Here is a 16118-nt window from a genome sequence, read left to right as displayed (position 1 = left end):
CGCGCGCCGCGGCTGCGCACGGCCCGGCGCGCCTGAGGGGAGCGGCGCGAGGCACGGAGCGGCCCCTCCCGCCACGGTCCGGCCCGGCCGCCCCGATCGCTGCCGCCCCGATCGCTGCCGCCGCTCCGGGAGGGAGCCGGGCCGAGCCGCGCCGCTTCCCTCCCTCCCCCGGGGCTCGCGGGGCTCGGCGCAGAGGCGTCCCTCTGTGCGTGAGGCGAGCGGAGAGGCGAGGTGCTGCCCAGGCCCGCAGGCGGTAATGGCGCCCGGGCCGGCTCCCGTGGCGTCCCTCACGCCCAGGCGGGGAGCGGCCCGCGCCAATGCCAGCGGCCCAGCAGCTGCTGCCGTGGAGGGGTTCCCGCTGCAGGACCTGCCGTGCCTGCTGCTTCGGCCAGGCCTTGGGTATCTGATTCGCCTCTTCAAAGGGCTCGGAACGGCTCTTTGCTCCTCGTCCTCTCATAGTTCTGAAAGACTGCGCCTCAGCACCCTCATCGCGCCAACTGCTCGGCCCTGTTCTCTGCTGTGATCACCAGGCTCGTCTCAGCCCCAGAGGCAAGGCACTTGATTGTCTCCTAACACAGCCAGACACTGCTGACTTCCACCATGCTGTTCAAACGAGTAAAAGGGTGGTGAATCTGTGCTTTACACAAAGTTACAGGCAAATGCTGCAAACACTTAGCTGATGACGGAACTAGACAGTAAGAAGGCACCTGCAGCAGCGCGGGACTGGAGGTGCTGTCTGCCGAGGCCAAACCAGAATAAGGAATGAAAACCAGTGTTTGAGCAAGGTAGCACAGGGTTGGAATTAGTGGAGACTCTCGTTTTCATTTTATTGTTGAATACTTGCAAAGTTTTTCCCCATGGCTTTTTGCATCCTTCGAGAAAATACAGTGTGTAAATGATTTCTGTGTCCCAAGGAATCTCTGAGGCTTTGGTGGGGGGATACACAGCAGAAAAGCATGGCTCCTTGTTGCTGGGCTGGAGCGCTCTTCAGGGCATAGGGGCTTGTTTGACAGTAGCTTTCAAGACAGCTCTGTGCAAGTCACTTGGAGGAGACTGTGGGAAATAGTTGTACTTACTCTAAGGAGCTTGGGAGTTTGCACAGCAGCCTGGTGTGAAAGAGGAAAAGGATCTGGGGTGTGGCTGGAGCAATCTGAGCAGCAGCCATGCTTTGGGAAAAGTTCTGTGCTGACCTTTATGGGCGACCAGTGTTAATTTCTGTGTCACTTAACACTGTAACACCAGGGAGGGGAGGAGTTTGGCCTCCCAGCTGGGTCTGTGTGGGAAGAGCAGTTTGGCAGTGGTGAATCCTCTCTTCACATAACCCAGCACAGTTGCATGGAAAGGCAGAGTCACAGGAGTCAGCTTTTGCCAGGTGCTCCTCCTTCCTGTGCAGCCTGGCGCTGTATTCGCTTCTGCCACAAATCAGAGGGCACCTACTGTGCCTGGGCACCGGGGTGGCCCCTGGGACACTGCTGTACCTGCAGTTTTTCAGGATTTGGTTCTGCATTGTGTGCAATGAAGAGGAAACTGTTCTTGGTTTGTCACTGGCCCCATCTTCGTGGTAACAGATGGCTCAGGATTTCCCAATGGAACAATTTAGGCTGCTTTTTCATCTTTTGGAAACACAGAGGTAAAGTCAGAGGGAAGAAATAGGCCAGGGAGAGATGGCTCATCGTGCTTTGGGGCAAGAAGAGGCAGACAGGGAACAGCAGAGCAATGGAGAAGTGAGACTACAAACCAGAGTAATTTCCTGGTGGTAACCAGTGGGAGCTCAGTGGTTTAGGAAAGCATCAGTCTCCTTATAGCTGTGAAAGCCTGGTCTTCCTTTTCATCTAGAAGTAATAGATTACTCCAAAATTAGCCTACTTCCTTTTTCCAGTCTTTAATTCTGCAAAGCGTCTTCTGCTCTTATGAGCTTGCGTGGCTGTAAACAGCATGCTCTACATGATGTAATGATGCAGTAAATCTTCTGTTGTAAACACCTTAACAGCAGGACACCAGGGTACTTTTATTGGCTTAACTAACCAGGCCGGCTGGAGTTGAACCTGTTCAGTTGTTTATTTACAAATGTGTGCAGCAAGCAGTTAGTACATTAGAGAGTGTAAATGAGTAACTTGGAAAAATCACAGAATCCTTATTGGGCAGGATTGTTCTTCCTAAATTAGTAATTTGTGTAAGTATTTTTCTGTGAAAAGTTCCCGACTCGCCTCAATCTTTTTGTTTAGAGCAATCAGAAATTAGTAATAAATATCTGCTTAAAGACTATAAATTGTGCCACACATGAAGTGGAAAAAATGCAACAATGTTAAGACTCTGCCCTTTTAATGTCTTTAATCTGAAGATCTCAGAAGTTTGTTAAGAATTCTGCCAAGTGACAGCCATCCTTGGGCAGTTCAGGTTACAGTTACAGTTGCAGGTTACAGTTGGGCAATTCAGGCATTCACGTTGCCTGACCACAAGATGTTAAGAGATTTGTCCAAGGTCACAAAGACAGCCTGTGCCAGACACACGTGGTGACCATAAAGATTTTAAGGTCCTGGGACAAAACCAGTGTCTTGCTCTCTGTGCAGTGCATAGCTGAGCTCTTACAGCAAAGGCCATAAGCATTATAGCGAGAAGAAAAATATATTCTAGTGAGTAATAATAAAGTTATACTGATGTCAAATAAAACAAAAAATTGCTAACAGAACGATTAACCACTTCTGTGTCTGACAAGTCATGTTCTCACAGAAACAGTTCATGCCTGAATTTTTCATGAGTGGGCAACAGCTTTCTAGCCTGCTAGTTCAATTTTCATGATTATTTAAAAAGCAAACAAAAGTTCCCAGCAAGAAGCGAACAAGAAAGGTGCCTCAGCATCCTTGAGGCCAATTTATTCTTCTTTGTTGTAAGTTACAGGTATGGCCATTAACATCTCAAACAGAACCGGAACATAAGGGCCAACAGTGGTGTGTGTGCTGAATTGCTTTGCTGGGTATTTGAGACAGTCCTTAGAGTGCTACGGGAGGTGCCTTGCGCTCAGCGCCAGCCTGTCTGTAACGGCTGCTCTCTTCTTTTGCCTTTGTCAGCAGCAAGGGGTGCATCGTGGTGCTCCTCGTATCCTGCTCTGCAGCCACGGCAGAGCTCTCCTCTCCCAGCAGCAGGTAGGGTGGGCACTGGGTCGCTTCACACAGCTGTGCCCGCCTCTGCTGTACCGCCTCACAGCAGTGCGGCTGGGTTTGCACTGCAGTGGATGGAGGGGGTAGCAGCCATTTTTCCCTTTTTCAGGAACCGTGTGAGACCGGGAGTTAAAATCAAGGATGGGCTTGGCTGGAGGGAGAGCAGAGGAGAAGCAGCCCTAGAGAACAAGGTGCAGTGCAGCCTTCGGAAGGACAGAGTGCGCAGAGCTGGTGGATGGCCGCTTCTCCCCTTCCCATGAGCATCTCTTCGTGTGAGTAGTTCAACGTACAGCAGGATTCAGCAGCACAGAGGCAGCCTTTGCTCTTTGATCCCTACTGCATGATGGATGCTAACTGGTTTGGGCAATTCCTTGGGAAATTCCTTCCCTTCTTGTTGTGCTGCCTCAGCCACCCCAGGGGCCTCATTCGTGTTTGTACTGTGGGGCCTTCAAGCCTTTGTATGTTTTGCGTTGCTCTGAACTGGCCTCTTTGGCTCAGAGCCACTGTTTCTGTGCTGTCTCTGGCCCATGTTCAGTCATGCCTGTTTATAGACACTTGGGTGGGTCTCTCTCACACTACGCAGAACTTATTGCACCCTCTTTGCATGCGCTAACCCTCGAGGAGAGGTGAAAGCCTCCTCTTTTACTTGCCTGATCCTATACTAAATGTACCCCAGGCCTCGGAAATTAGAACGGCAGTCTCAGAGTGGGCTCCAGGAGGGGTGAGGGGCATCTGGGAATCACCAAGAAAGGGGGAAAAAACCCCCCATGGCTGATACTGCAAGGAGCTAGGGAGCACAGCCAGCAAGCGGAGGAACCTCACAGAAGGCAAATTAGGGCAAAGGGAATGGAGCCCAGAACAGGTGAGGCAGAGGCACCCATGCCTGGCATCTTCTATCTTAAATGTCAGTAGCCCCAGGAAGCAGAGTTGATGAACTAGATCTTGGAAAACTCACTCCCAGTCAGGCCCGTCCCTGCTCCACCTCTTCTGGACCCGTCCACTTCATTTACCTGCACCTTCACAGGCCGTGGAGGTCTGGGCAGTCACTTCTTCAGGGGACACGTGAGGGCTCTACTGAGCACCCAGACCTCCTGGGCAGGCCTTGTTCTCCAAGAACACTAACTGGGGGTAGAAGCAGCAGAGCAGGTATTTTTAGTTTTTCTGACAGAAAATACATTATGAGGGAAAAAAATGAAAATACAATTTAATAGTTCAGTGGGATTTTCTTGAACGTATAGTTACTCATCGCTATTTATAGCGCTATCATTTGAATATCCCTAAAGATGCAGTCATCAGCCGCCTTTTTCATTACTGCTTTGAAGAACAAACCCGTGCTTGTTTTAACAAGTCACATCACGGGAGATGTTATTCTACACCCTCCACCCGCACAACTCTGGGATTTCTTTTTATTTGAGAGCTTGTTAAACATAGCAGCAGTCAACTGAAGAAACCGATGTTCCAAGGCACAAAGGATTCACACCTATAAATCATGAACTTCAGTGGTGGGAAAGGGCCATTGTTGCTTTGAAACGGAACAGTCAGCAGCACTCTTCATAGCTACAAGAGGTTGGCTTTAGTTTTTAGTGCAGTGACAGCAGGTGACTAATCACATCGTATTTACTTAGGTTCACGTGTTCTTTGTCCACCTTTCCCACATAGATGGGCCTGGGGGTAGGATGGAAAAATACAAAGCATTTGACAATGGCTGAAGTGACCAACTTGCAGCAACATTCCCTACTGCAGGACATGAGGGATCCGATTTCACCTGGTCTCATGCATGAGAACTCTGTCGCTGTCACAGCAGTTAACCCACGGCAGCGTTTGGTCACCTTCCCTGATGGCTCCAAGCCATTCCAGGGGCAGCCAGCGCCAGCAAAGATCTGCTGCTGCCTCCCCACCCTCACAGCAGCTCGCTGTGACAGGCAGGACAGCCATTTCCCTTAGCATCTGATGCATTTTCTTCAGCCAGCTGCTCCCAGCTGCGAAGCAGCCCGGGCCGAGGCCAGTCCTAGCGCTGATGTTGACAGTCAGAGGCGGCAGATTCTGCACAAGATTCCCACCGTGGTTTCCTGTAGTGGCAGCATCCCCCCAGTGCTGGGACAGAGCTTCTCATTTTAATGTTTGTGCACGTTTCTTTGCAGTTTTTCAGTGTGCTTAAGAGTCTCCTACTTAGCAAATTAGCAGTTCAGTATGAAACTTCTGGGCTAGCTAGCAGATGGCTAGCTATCTGTGAAGGCTTGTTATTCCAAGTCAGAGGTACTTGGAAATATTTATGCCAGTCAGGGAGACAGCTTAATATTGAGTAATTAGCCACTCACATCATGGGTCAGTCTTACTGCCTGCAAATAACAGCTTCCTTTCTCTTCCCATTTCTACAATTTTGCCCTACTTAACTCTACAACAGAATTTATACATAAAAAAAGTTCTGAATTTTTACTTTTTTTTTTTCCTTTGTAAAATATTTTAGCAGCATCAGCTGGGCAGGGATGTTGAAGCAATTTCCTAAGAAAGAACTGCTTGCTCCAAGGGTGCAATTTTTTCCCTAAATATAGTTTTTCCAACTGTGTAAAGGTGTAACCAAAATAAAATTTTCTCCTTTCACTCCCTCACTGTGGCTACAGTGTATTTTGTGATCTCAAATAGCAGGGAGATCCAAAAGGGGACTTGAAAAGTGTTTTTAGCAGCAGTGATTTAGTACGTGTTTTTCAGGAAAAATCTGCATGGCTCCCTGCTCTCGTCAGTGCTGCTATTTCAGATTTAAGATTAATGAACATTTCCTCTGGAGTACAGAAAAAGTGCTCCCAAAATTTAACGATTCAGAAACTGCTGCTCGTCCCTTCATGCCCTCCCTGCAGACAGCAGGAGCACTGCAACGACGCACCTGGCCCACGTGCCTGCTCCACTGTCCGTCCATTTTCAACTGAGCAGGCCTCAGGGTATGGTCAGTATGCAGGAACAATAAGATGTCTCAGAAGAAGTCAATGCAGTCACGCTTTAATGTGTTTTTACATCCTTTTACGGTTCACAAAGCCAGAATATAAGTACTTATACATTTTTAATAGGAAAGTAATATATTCCCCTAAAAGAAAAATAGATTTGATTAATCATTTGTCATAAAAGTTGCGTGACAGTTGAAACTTCAAGCTTCCAAGCTAGAAAAGCTCAAATAGACAAATTATACTGAAATGTTCTTTAAAGACCAAGCAGCTGTTTTATTAAAATATTAAATTTACATTTTAAAAAGAAATACTCTGATTTATTATTCAATTATGATAATCTTATTGAAGTGACATGGAATTTATGACAATGGGCTTCATTCTGTCCTCAGTTACCCACAGGCAATCAGTTTTGCCATTATTTAGAACTGTGCAGGATCACACACACATAGAAGCAGCGTGCTCTGGAAAGACAAATCCGAGACACTGGATCTCGACTGGAATCTGATTTTCCCCAGAGAAAGTGGGTTTCCAGGTCTGGGACTAGGGCTGATCCAATGCGTGCTGCAATGGGGCCCTTGGTCCAGCCCAAAGAACCTGTCCCAACCTCGCTGTCACAAGAAAAAGGATTTCAGAGCACACCGTCGTCCCGCAGCACAAGTGAATGACCTTCAAACAACTTCAAGCAGGTTGAATTTACATTTTACTTAAAAAAAAAAAAAAAAAAAAAAAAAAAAAAAAAAGGGAAAGTACATACATGAGGGGAAAATGGGGTGAACAATAATTATCCGAAACCAGGTTTCTACCGTTTTTACCTACAGTTACCACTGTGTTTGGATCGGCCGGGCTCTTGCCAGCTGTCGCACACTTGCTTACAATATGAACAGGATTGTGGATCAAGGAAACATTTTCAAAGTTGAGGCCCGAATGGAAACAGTAAGATACCATACACAGTGTAAGTTTATAGTACACAGCATTTTTTTAAATGACATAACGCAACAGCAGGAAGGAGTAGTAGTAGTTAACAGTTACTAACACTAGAATAATCAAATTTTTATGTTATACATATACAGCAACTAACTGCTTTACAAAAAAAGCAAAATAATACAATATATTGTCACATGTATTTACAGTGTAGTAAATATACTTTTCTGTCAAATTTTACACAAAAACTATTTACAGGTGAATATACTGCATTAAAAAAAAATTGTGGGACCAACACTAGAAGTGACTTTCTGTGGTAAATTTGTTGCATAACAATAAGACGTGCTTCATTACATTTGAAAAAAATGAACCTTAAATGAAACAGAAAAAGCCCTAAAACCTACAACCCAGTTAGGAATAGAGCACTGGAACGCTCCCAGGTGCTCAGTCCACAATACTTATTTGAAATGTTTCCTGTTCTTGGAAACCTCATGCACATTAAAGCAGAAACATTGGCATAATTAACAGGTAGGTTATGCACTATTCAAATACTACTGAATTATCTTTAAGTCAGGGAAAATACGAACATAAAACGTTAATCATCTTTACAGTACTTAACTGTAGTTAGTGTGTAATGGATAACGTGTTCTAAAACAGGGGTGTCAAACATACAGTCCCTGTGATGTAGTTAATGGTCCACATGTTAAAATTGGATTTTTTCTGAATCTGAGTTTTCTTTCTGGAGTGCACAGACTCCACGGCTGCAGAACCAGCCTTCAAGAAGTGACTTGAGTAGCCCACGCAGCAGCGGCTGCCCGGTAGTCTGCGGGCTGCCTGAAGCAGCGACTCAAAGGTGGGAACTCTTAGATCTGTCTGCTGCTCATTAGATCAGGTTTCGAGGCCACATCACCACCAGCAGCTACCTGCTGATCCCGCAGAGCACAAATGGAGTAACGGGTGAGGAGAGCACGCAAGATGGCTGGAGTGGGCGCCGAGCGCGGCGCTCACAGGAATGGAACGGAGCAGCACAGAGAGTATCCACAACAGGAAGAGCAAGTAACAAAGAAAACCAAAAGGCAAAATAACAGCAGCGGCTGTTACAGGGAGCAGGCCAAGTGCTGAATGTGACAGTAAGGCACTGAACAACTAATTACTAATAGGAGTTTAATCTTTAAAGGCCATGGTTTCCCCCCACGATCTAAGCAGAAGCTTCCCAGTGACTGACGGTGGGAGACAACGTCCCTGTGTATCGGGGCGCCCATCTGTGCCCATCGACTGCCATCACGCCCAGTGTCGGCCCCCGTTACCCGACGTGTTTGACACCCCTGCTCTAAGGAAGTTCAGGTCCTCACTGAACCATGCAGTGAACACACCGAAAGACTCCCCCTCCTTCCAGGAAACAGAATAAATTAAATTTTGTTGACTTTATGAAGATACTGTCTTTTTCAGCTGGGACTGAGAGCCTGGAGTAGTTCTAGTTCTCACATGAAAGGTAACGTTAGTCACTGTCTGTTTTGATTTCACATTATATGTATTTCAAAGAATGCATTAATTCTAATTTAGGGACGCCTTTTAAATACAGACAATGCAAAATACTGAAAAAGAGTTGCTCTCAAATGCACCCAGTCCAAACAAAACTGATTTGGTGGTTCATCTGGAATTACTGTTTCTGTTGAAAGAAAATCTGCTCGTAGGAGAAACAACTGAAAATTATGTTTCTCTAATGGCAAATTACCTTTACAAGAGATTCTTTTTCCTCCTACCTACAAATCCTTCAGGCCTCTACCTTTCATTGTCTTCAACAAAAAGGAAAAGGCTGAAATTAGCTCAGTTCAGCACAACCAAGCACAGACTGGCAGCAATGCTGAGGGTGGCTCTTCGCAATTCAACATATGAGATGAGAACGGTTTTTAAATCGACAACTCCCAGAGTTTTACATGAGGAGCAGCTTAGGACATGGCATGAGTCACTGCTCTATTCCTAAACTCAGTTCTAGCCTCACAATCCCGTTCATAGTTGTGTATCAGTTCAGTAACCACACTTCACTGCAGCTCCTACATAGCCAAGAATAAAAAAATTTGGTTAATTGCACAATTCTTCCCATTTTCTAACGTGTCTATTTCAAGACTGCTAATTCTAAGTTTTCCTTTAGTTTTGACAAAACTACTTGCATATTAAGTCAGTGTTCATAGTCTTTCCAGGACTGTAAACAAATTAAAAGAAATTAAATTGTTATTTTATGAATCAATACAATAAAGATATTTTTATTTACATAAATGTTACATAGTTACTGTGTGGATACATGTGAGTTATGTGCTATATCAATAAAATCCAAACACTTAACTGTACCATTCTCTAGTAATTTAGCTGTGGAGTTTGATTTACTGAAAGCCACTAACAAAATTGCACTAGAGGATTTTATTTTATATAGTGGATATACTTGCTTTTCCTTAAAGCCACTTATGGATTGTTAATTTCTAACATACAACAGGGACCTGAAACTGGGAAGCGTGGCTGTTCCTCAGCAGGAGATAGCCGCAGCCCTCCAACGAGCACCCAACGACAGGCCCTTCCACCAGAACCTCCGCTCGCCTCCGCGGCCAAGCGCTCTGCACGCTTTCAGCCCGCGCAGCACCCAGCGCTGCGCCTTCACGCGTCATCAACATAGCAGCACGTTATCACAGTCGTCCATCGCCGACATACGACTGTAGCTGACAAGTCTTTCACAGTGACAGCAACTTCAGTTTTGTGTAACCCCCACGTACGGACCCTCACGATCTAGAACCCCTCAAACGTTCTGCAGGACGGGTTGGACTGCAGATGTCTGTACTGATCCCAGGAATTGCACTGCAAACATTCACACCTAACCTGGATTTGACAGTGTCAGTTATTGTTACATTCATGTACCTTCAGCAGACATTGCTGTTTTTGTATCACTGCTTGGGCAGCACGAAAGCAGCTTTGTGAGCACAGTCGCCCAGAGCTGGACGTTAACGCGTTCCATTTCCCCCTCCAGACCCCACTGGTTCTCTGCCAGGAATTTCTCAAAGGTGCGTATTGTTGGGAAGGGCAAAACTAAAGTTTATGCTAAATGGAAGAAAGAAGCGATAGATTTTCAACACTGCTACAATGACAGCACAACAGTCAGTTCTCAATGATTTTCTTTCCACCATACAACCTTTTTTAGTGCAGTTAAAGTACAGCCAAAAAAAAAAAAAAAACCCCAACCCAAAACAACCCAACAAAAAAAAACTCGCTTTGGAAAAAAGCCAGTTTGTCCAGTCTGGTCCGTACACAGTCCAGGTATGTGAAGCTATGGTCTGGGGAATGAAGAGACTCGTGCAGCCTCCTTGTCCTCTCACATTTATTGCTAATTACTAGGAATTTAATCTAATGTACTGCTCTGGTTAAGCTCATTGTACTGCGGCTATTGTAAGTTTCTTTGAAGTATGGTAAAAAAAAGTCCACAGCTAAAAATCTTACATGTTTGAACTAAAACCAGGATTATAGCAACTTCCCCTGGCTCATAAAGCCACTACCTTGAAAAGTGTGCAAACAGGAGTAAGGATGAACACTTTCCTTTAGAGAAGAAACAAGGCAGATAACAGAAGCACGGCAGAACTGTATGAGAAATGGCTTTCGTATTTGGACACGATACGGTTCTGCAGTGTTACAGAACTCCACACCTCCTCCGGCTACAAAGTCCGTCAGGATCTATATGGGCAGTTCTGAAACACCGGCTTACATCAAGAACAGAAGGAAAGACATGAAGGCATTAAAATTCAGGCAATGTTTCAAGAGTTGATCATCTGGCAACACAGCTGACAGGATGGGAACTTTGAAATCAAGTGCAGCATCACAACCGGTGGATGGCCCTTTGTGAGGGCCCACATGTGTCAGTCAGTTTCCAAAAGAAAAGAAAATAAAGAAAAAAAATTAGAAAGAAGTAATCACACAATCTTTTTGATGCTGTGACGTTTGAAACTGCCAGCGCTGCGCTGCTTTTGCACTTGGCTCGCGGAGCCGTGGCGCATCCTCCCACTGTTGGAGTGTCCGGCGGTGGGCGAAAGCTCTACGTTCTCCTTGTCGATCCCTGGGGAAACACAAGGACCACGGTTAACGCCCCTGCCTTGGCCATCCCCCAACTCTAAGGGCGGCCCCCAATGGGTGTCCTCTGGCAGTGCTGGGCCCAAGCGCGGCTCCAGCTCCCCCTGACCCTGGGGAGGGCGAGGGACAGCAGGGCTGGAGCGAGGGGCCTGGCAGAGCTGCAGGGGACCCGCCTGCACAGGTGTCAGCAGTCCGGACAAAGAAGGACATCGTGGTCCAAAGCCCTGCGGAATTCTGCCATGCTGACAAGGGGCAGTTCATTCCAAACAGCGCTTGGCAACACCAGCCAGCAGTGATGCCGCCTGCCTGGGAAAGCAGTCACAATGTACTTGTAAAAAGAATTAATTACTTGTGGTAGCTTAACCCCAACAGGCAGGTCAGCACCATGTAACCGCTGGTCATCCCCCTCCACCCCAGCGGGACAGAGGGAGAGGAAAGGAAGAGTAAAAGCAAGAAAATTTGGGCATCCTGATTAAAATAAAAAGTCTAGGTAAGTGAGGGATTTGTGGAAGAAAAAGCAAAACAAAATAAGTGATGCAATCGCAATCGCTCAGCAGCCCCGTGCCCAGCCAGGTCCTGGGTGCAGGACGGCTGACCGCCAGCATCCCTCTCAGTCACCGAGCGGCACGCCGTTGCGGACTAACCTGTGGGCTGCGCCCACCCCACCCACTGCCCACCCTGCCTCCTCCCAGCGGGGCTGAGCGAGGATCAGAGCAGGCCCTGCCCCGCGCCAACGCTGTGCAGCACGGCTTTGGTCACGCAGCTAAAAGGCAGCCCCGTGCCAGCTGCTGTGAGAAAATCAGCTCTACCCAGCCAGGCCCCAGTGTAACACAGCCTTGCCGTCGATGATGTTTCTGCCTCTCCAATGACAAATCTAAATACAGTTATTTCATTGCAGTGCTGTAGTATCAAAAATATTTTTTTCAGGATCAGATGCATGACCCTGTGTTCCACAAGAGCCTGGACTCCGACCACATAAACCACCTCCACATGCTGAAGCACGACGCCTGCTAACACAGACCTAGGCACTCACCCTACACACAGCTTGGCACATTTCAACAGGACTCGTTCAAATCTTTTTTCCCCCCCCCCTTAAAGTTGCAGCTTGAATTCACCGTTAAACTGTCTCCAGCAATAAAAGACAAAATACTTTGGACTATGGGCACTGGCTGATCTGTTCCAATCTATGCTGCTTTCCTACAATGTGAGAACAGGGGTACCAACTGCTCACTGACCTCACCCAGTCAGCTCTTCAAACAGGAGCGGGAGTTTTATTTAATGTGGGAAACGGCACACGTAAACGTTCACACGGCAGATGAAGGGCTCCCCTGCATCCTCAGAGCATCCGTACCCGCTGAGAACACTAAGTCTCCCAGGCCACAAAGCCCTTCCTGGCTCAGCTTTGAGAAGACTGAGCAAAAAGTCTGACTCGAGTCTCTTCTGACTTTTGCATTCTCTGGGAGGATGACAGTCTGTCCAGTCCAGGGGCTTCTTCAAGCCAAAAATCAACGACTGCTTCCGAACAGGGGAACGGCGGGGTGAGGAAGGCTCGTACCTGAGCCTACAGGGTTCTGCTGCAATGGCAGCGGCTCATGCTTGCTACTAGAGAAGATTCATGTGCATTCAGGTACCTACAATTCCACTCATCTCGGCTCACAAAAGATCAGTAAAAGTACATAACGTACAAATCAATGTTGGGAGGACTCTGTCTCACTGCCAGGAAGAATGAAAGGCTCAGCTGGCTTACTCTGCGTACAATGAAATGGGACCGATGCAGGTATTTGCTTGAAGAATTAAGTGTCAAAGTGTAGACACCAATTATAATGCTTTAAGCACTGGCATACTGAGAGGGGGAGGGGAAAAAAAAAAAGAAAAGAGCGCCAACAATTAACTTGGAACAAGGACAAGTAAAGAAACTGTTTTCTAAGCATGGTATTAACAGGAAACATGCAGAGCAGGTGAGTCTGGAAATCCTTACAAGAACTGCTGTGGCCTAAGTTCAGCTCCACCAAAGGTGGGAGGAGGCTGAGGGAGTACAAGAGAAGGATGAAACCAGACAGGTCTATACCCAAGTGCATACACTTTTCTGAGAAGCTTTGCACATTCGCTGCAGGACAAGGCAACTCTATTATGTTTTACTAAAAGAATCACATAAAAAAACCCCTCGAAAATTAACTGCTTTAGTGTAAACTTCATGCTGACAATGATGACAACAGATGAAAGCCCTGGGTTATGAGCTGTTACTCTAACAGCTCTGGACACAGTAACTTGAAGATATAAAAGCTGAGACTTGTGTTTAATGCAGACATGCTTCCGACAATCATTACTTTTATTCTGAGTTCATCGTTCATGTTGCAGTATCTTAGTATAGCTGTCACATTATTCCTGCAACAAAATCAGTGTCTGATGTGGGTTTAGCAACACTCAACACTTGTGGTACATCTGCAGCAGTGGAATGAACAGCGGGAAGGGTGTTTTTATGCAAGAGGGTAAAAGTGCAGTCAGCAGCAAAAACTGGAATGTCTGACAGTGAACAAAACGTTAGAACAAAATCCTGCTGCTATAAATGACATCTCCCACGGTTATGTCTCATTCCTATAAGAAACTGATTCTCATTGGCATTAGCAAGAATAAAGAACACACTCCACAATTCACACACATATAGGGCCAACTTCAGAACACCAGCCAGGAGCTGGCTGCAGGCTACATCGCCTTTCCTCTCCTCGCGTGGGTGTGTGCTTACAAAAACCACAAACTCCAATGAGAATAGCAAGCAACCCATGGGCATGAGCAAAAAAACCCGCTTCTGCAGCTTTTCCTTACTCCTCCGTACAGAAGTAGCAATCCGGTGGTGTTGAGGACCCACTCTACTGAGCTTCTGTCTGCTGCAGTTTAGGGCACAGAACTCGTGTCGGTTTACTGGTGGTGTGTAACTGAAGTTACAACAGACTTCCAGTGCATCTAACGAGCTCATGTGAAATAGTTCACTGTAGCTTAGTACCTGCAGCAGAGTAGTTCCACATACCAATCATCTCCTTCTCTATTCCCAAATTGATCTTATTCTTAAAGATGTGACTGACTGACTTTGCCTGCTCGATCATCAGACACAATTGGCATCGCACAAGAAACGCAACAGCTTAGCACTTACACTGAAGCCATTCCCGCTGTCAAAAGGATCGGTAAACTGCTTCTCATGCCACCAGCCCAACCCTGAAGCAGATCAAGCAGTATTGCGTGCAAATATGGTGAAAGTAGAGTGTACCTTGATGAGGAAGCTGCATGAAAACTGCAGATTTAGAGCAAGGCAGAGAAGCTTCACAGACACAGAATGAAAGAAATAATGTAAGTGAACAACGTCCATGACAAGGGGAAGAAAAGGGGAAGGAAAGGGAACGGAGAAGAGATGGTGTCAGACAAACATTTATAAACAATGAGCTTGCCTATTTGTATCCACATACCAGAGAAGAAGTTTTCACAGATCTGCAACTTGGTATACTTGTAACCATATTAAAACCCCTCATTTGGCTGAAAGCTTCTTTAACTCAGTGTGATAAAGGAGCTTAGCACTGCTACATACTTGATTTTCGTGTTCAGTAGTTCTCAAATCAAAGTGGATGATGGATCTGCATCCCTTATTCGTCCCACAGTTGCCTTACTGTTTCAAGCAATCCTGTGGCCCACCTTTACTTCATATTCTGAACGTCTTTCACCAGTGATTTTGATTTGGCAGATACTAGGTCTTCCACCCCTTATTCCCTCACTCTCATCTCTACAGTGTAAATGTGTACAGCAACGACAATGTCACCAGGCACCTCCAGGCACAGTTAACGAGAATGCAAAATTCATGTATGCAGCTGTGAAGCTGTACAAAGTGCCAGAACACCAATTAAATTTTTAATATAATTAAACAGCTTAAAAAGCAAAGCATGTTTTATGTCAAGTTGTACTGCTTAAGATACAATTTCACTGGTTTAAACTGGTATGTTGATTGAAGTGGAGCAATGTAATAAATGTGGAATGAAGGAGCAAAATGAAAAGCTCCATCCCGTGACCTGATCCACAGTTTGAGAAAGCTGGAGATCCCCTGATCAAACCCCAAGTCTTTGTATTCAAATTGCTAGAATGAAGCGAGAATGCTCAAGGAAATAGGCAGGACACTAATAAATAGTAAGTGATGAGGGGAGAACACCACTCAGATTAAACACGAAGCACAAGGCTTTCCTTAAGTAGCAGCTACTTCAGGCTATTTCACATCAGCTGGAAACGCCTATATAGGCTGGTTCTTTACAGAGATGCCTCCAGTCTGGTTACACCAAAATGGCACCATTAGTCCCTCATGTTGGTCTTTTACAATTTAATTTCCAAGCAAACCACACGCTAAGCATCATAAATACATTATTACAGACTCACTAGTAGCCCCAAAAAGTTCACTAGTTCCTAGGTCCACTTGTGGAGATGAGCTCTTAACCAGCGTTTGAGAAGAGCCATCTGTTTGCAGATGAAAGAGAATTTTGACAAGCTGGATTAATTCCTTCCTCTTAGCTAACAAAGGAAGAAGGAACAGAAAGTGAGGCGTATGGAAGGAAGACATTTACACAGAAAAATGCTTTTTTCGCTAGTAGAGGGCCTAATCCTGCATCATCACTTCATCCTTGCAAGAAGTAGTGTTGGAATTGCCAGATGCCACATTCTAAACAGAAAGATGCTGCCCATAGTGCGCACACTTCCACACTGACAGCAAGGTCTGGCTCCTTTCCCTCCTCGAATTTTATCCTTCTCCTTGTTCCAGTAGCACAGATGATTCTGAGCTGTATGTTGAAGTTGCTATTGAACCACTTCCCTTTTCCATAATCTTGGTAGTTACCTGTACCTGCAGTCTCTCAGGAGTTGGTATACGGAGATACAGAGACAGGATGAGCTGCATGACAATGTAATAAAGTGGCTGCATTATATATTCATAACATATAATGGACATTGTGAAGTGTTAAGTAGC

The 16118-nt window shown here is 46.0% G+C and overlaps 1 protein-coding gene and 1 long non-coding RNA gene across 9 annotated transcripts in view; one reads left to right on the top strand and one right to left on the bottom strand.

Annotated features, from left to right (window-relative positions):
* Positions 1 to 10: 10 nt before the first annotated feature.
* Positions 11 to 10257, top strand: LOC119159212. Of its 2 annotated transcripts, none has more exons than XR_005108049.1 (4): positions 11 to 785; positions 3072 to 3143; positions 3268 to 6783; positions 6916 to 10257. It is a non-coding gene; the product is annotated as an uncharacterized LOC119159212 (long non-coding RNA). The 2 variants fall into 2 exon arrangements; XR_005108048.1 differs by having other exon boundaries at positions 3069 to 3143.
* NF1 (neurofibromin 1) overlaps positions 6808 to 16118 on the bottom strand; it is a 103043-nt gene continuing 93732 nt past the window's right edge. For 5 of the 7 annotated variants that reach the window (XM_037411732.1, XM_037411773.1, XM_037411749.1 and 2 more), the window contains one exon: positions 6808 to 11111. In XM_037411732.1, coding sequence (XP_037267629.1) covers positions 10969 to 11111 — 143 coding nt within the window. In that variant the 3' untranslated portion in view covers positions 6808 to 10968. The remainder of the gene's footprint in view (positions 11112 to 16118) is intronic. The other 2 variants (XM_037411740.1, XM_037411766.1) reach the window with 1 other exon arrangement.

Source organism: Falco rusticolus, chromosome 1, assembly GCF_015220075.1.
Source record: "Falco rusticolus isolate bFalRus1 chromosome 1, bFalRus1.pri, whole genome shotgun sequence".
Lineage (NCBI taxonomy): Eukaryota > Metazoa > Chordata > Aves > Falconiformes > Falconidae > Falco > Falco rusticolus.
Note: the sequence above shows the minus strand (reverse complement) of the source record. Positions and strands in the feature narration are given on the sequence as shown.